Consider the following 1486-nt stretch of genomic DNA (forward strand, 5'->3'; position numbering starts at 1 on the left):
CTGCACACTGTCGGGAGGGGCCTCTGCACACTGTCGGGGGGGCCTCTGCACACTGTCGGGAGGGGCCAATGCACACTGGGGGGGGGGGCCTCTGCACACTGTCGGGGGGGTCTCTGCACACTGTCGGGAGGGACCGCTGCACACTGTTGCGCGGGGGGACCTCTGCACACTGTCGGGAGGGGCCGGCCCCACTTTGGCTTGTTTCCCATGGAGGGAACGAGGTTTGGTCTTACCACGGGGTCTAAGGCCGGGGCTTTCCTCCCAGCTACCCGGAGAACGGCGTGGTCCAGATGAACTCCAGGGACGTCCGAGCTCGCGCCCGCACCATCATCAAGTGGCAGGACCTGGAGGTGGGCCAGGTGGTCATGCTCAACTACAACCCCGACAACCCCAAGGAGCGGGGCTTCTGGTACGACGCGGAGATCTCCAGGAAGCGTGAGACCAGGACGGCGCGGGAACTCTACGCCAACGTGGTGCTCGGGTGAGCCTCGCATCTTGGGGCGAGTCCTCCCTCTCTCCTTTCCTCCCTTTCCGGCCACCCAGCCCCTCCCGGGGCCCCCGGACTAGCTCTGAAGCCGTCCAGCCAGGCTGTGTGTGCTCCGGCCTGGCCTTCCTGCTTCCCCTCTCGGGTCTGCTCTTGCTCACTGCTAAGCATCTTTCTAAGACCGACCACCTTGCGCCCCTGAGTGCCTCTGCCCACGGGACCGTCTCTGACGGCTGGGCCCTGACAGGCAGAGTTGTCAAGCTTCCTTTTTCTCGTTTTTTTTGGATGTTGTTGTTGTTGTTGTTTTTTGAGGCAGAGTCTCACTCTCTTGCCCAGGCTGGAGCACAGTGGCACAATCTCAGCTCACTGCAAGCTCCTCCTCCTGGGTTCACGCCATTCTCCTGCCTCAGCCTCCCGAGTAGCTGGGACTACAGGCGCCCGCCACCTCGCCCGGCTCATTGTTTTGTATCTTTAGTAGAGACGGGGTTTCACCGTGTTAACCAGGATGGTCTTGATTTCTTGACTTTGTGATCCCCCCACCTCGTCCTCCCAAAGTGCTGGGATTACAGGCGTGAGCCACTACGCCCGGCCTCAAGCTTTTTCTCTTTTGTTTGTTTCAAATTTGGTGAATAGGTACCATTCACAGGGTCAAAATTCAGAAAGTACCCAAGACCACACATGAAGATTCCCCCTCCTCTGCCTGGTCACCCAGTTCCCCTTTTTGGCGACATCACTGTTACCAACTTTCTGGGGGCATTCTGTTCATAACCATATTTACAAAACCACACTGCTTAGGAGTCAGCAAACTGCAGTCCACAGGCCCGCTGTGGTCCTCTGCCTGCTTTGACAAATAAAATTTTATTGGGACACAGTCACGCCCATTTTTATCTTACTACCTGTGGTTGCTTTTGTGTTACAAGGTCAGAGTTGCATAGTTGCAACAGAGACTATGTGGCCTACAAAGCTGAAAATCCTTCCTGTCTGACCCTTTGCAGAAAAACT

The 1486-nt window shown here is 57.1% G+C and overlaps 1 protein-coding gene across 1 annotated transcript in view; it reads left to right on the forward strand.

Annotated features, from left to right (window-relative positions):
• The window catches only part of UHRF1 (ubiquitin-like with PHD and ring finger domains 1), a 79418-nt gene that overhangs the window by 30823 nt on the left and 47109 nt on the right, over window positions 1-1486 (forward strand). Inside the window, exon 5 of the mRNA XM_011967373.1 lies at window positions 266-481. Coding sequence (XP_011822763.1) covers window positions 266-481 — 216 coding nt within the window. The remainder of the gene's footprint in view (window positions 1-265; window positions 482-1486) is intronic.

This window comes from Mandrillus leucophaeus, unplaced genomic scaffold (genome assembly GCF_000951045.1).
Source record: "Mandrillus leucophaeus isolate KB7577 unplaced genomic scaffold, Mleu.le_1.0 Scaffold8, whole genome shotgun sequence".
In the NCBI taxonomy this organism is placed as follows: Eukaryota; Metazoa; Chordata; class Mammalia; order Primates; family Cercopithecidae; genus Mandrillus; species Mandrillus leucophaeus.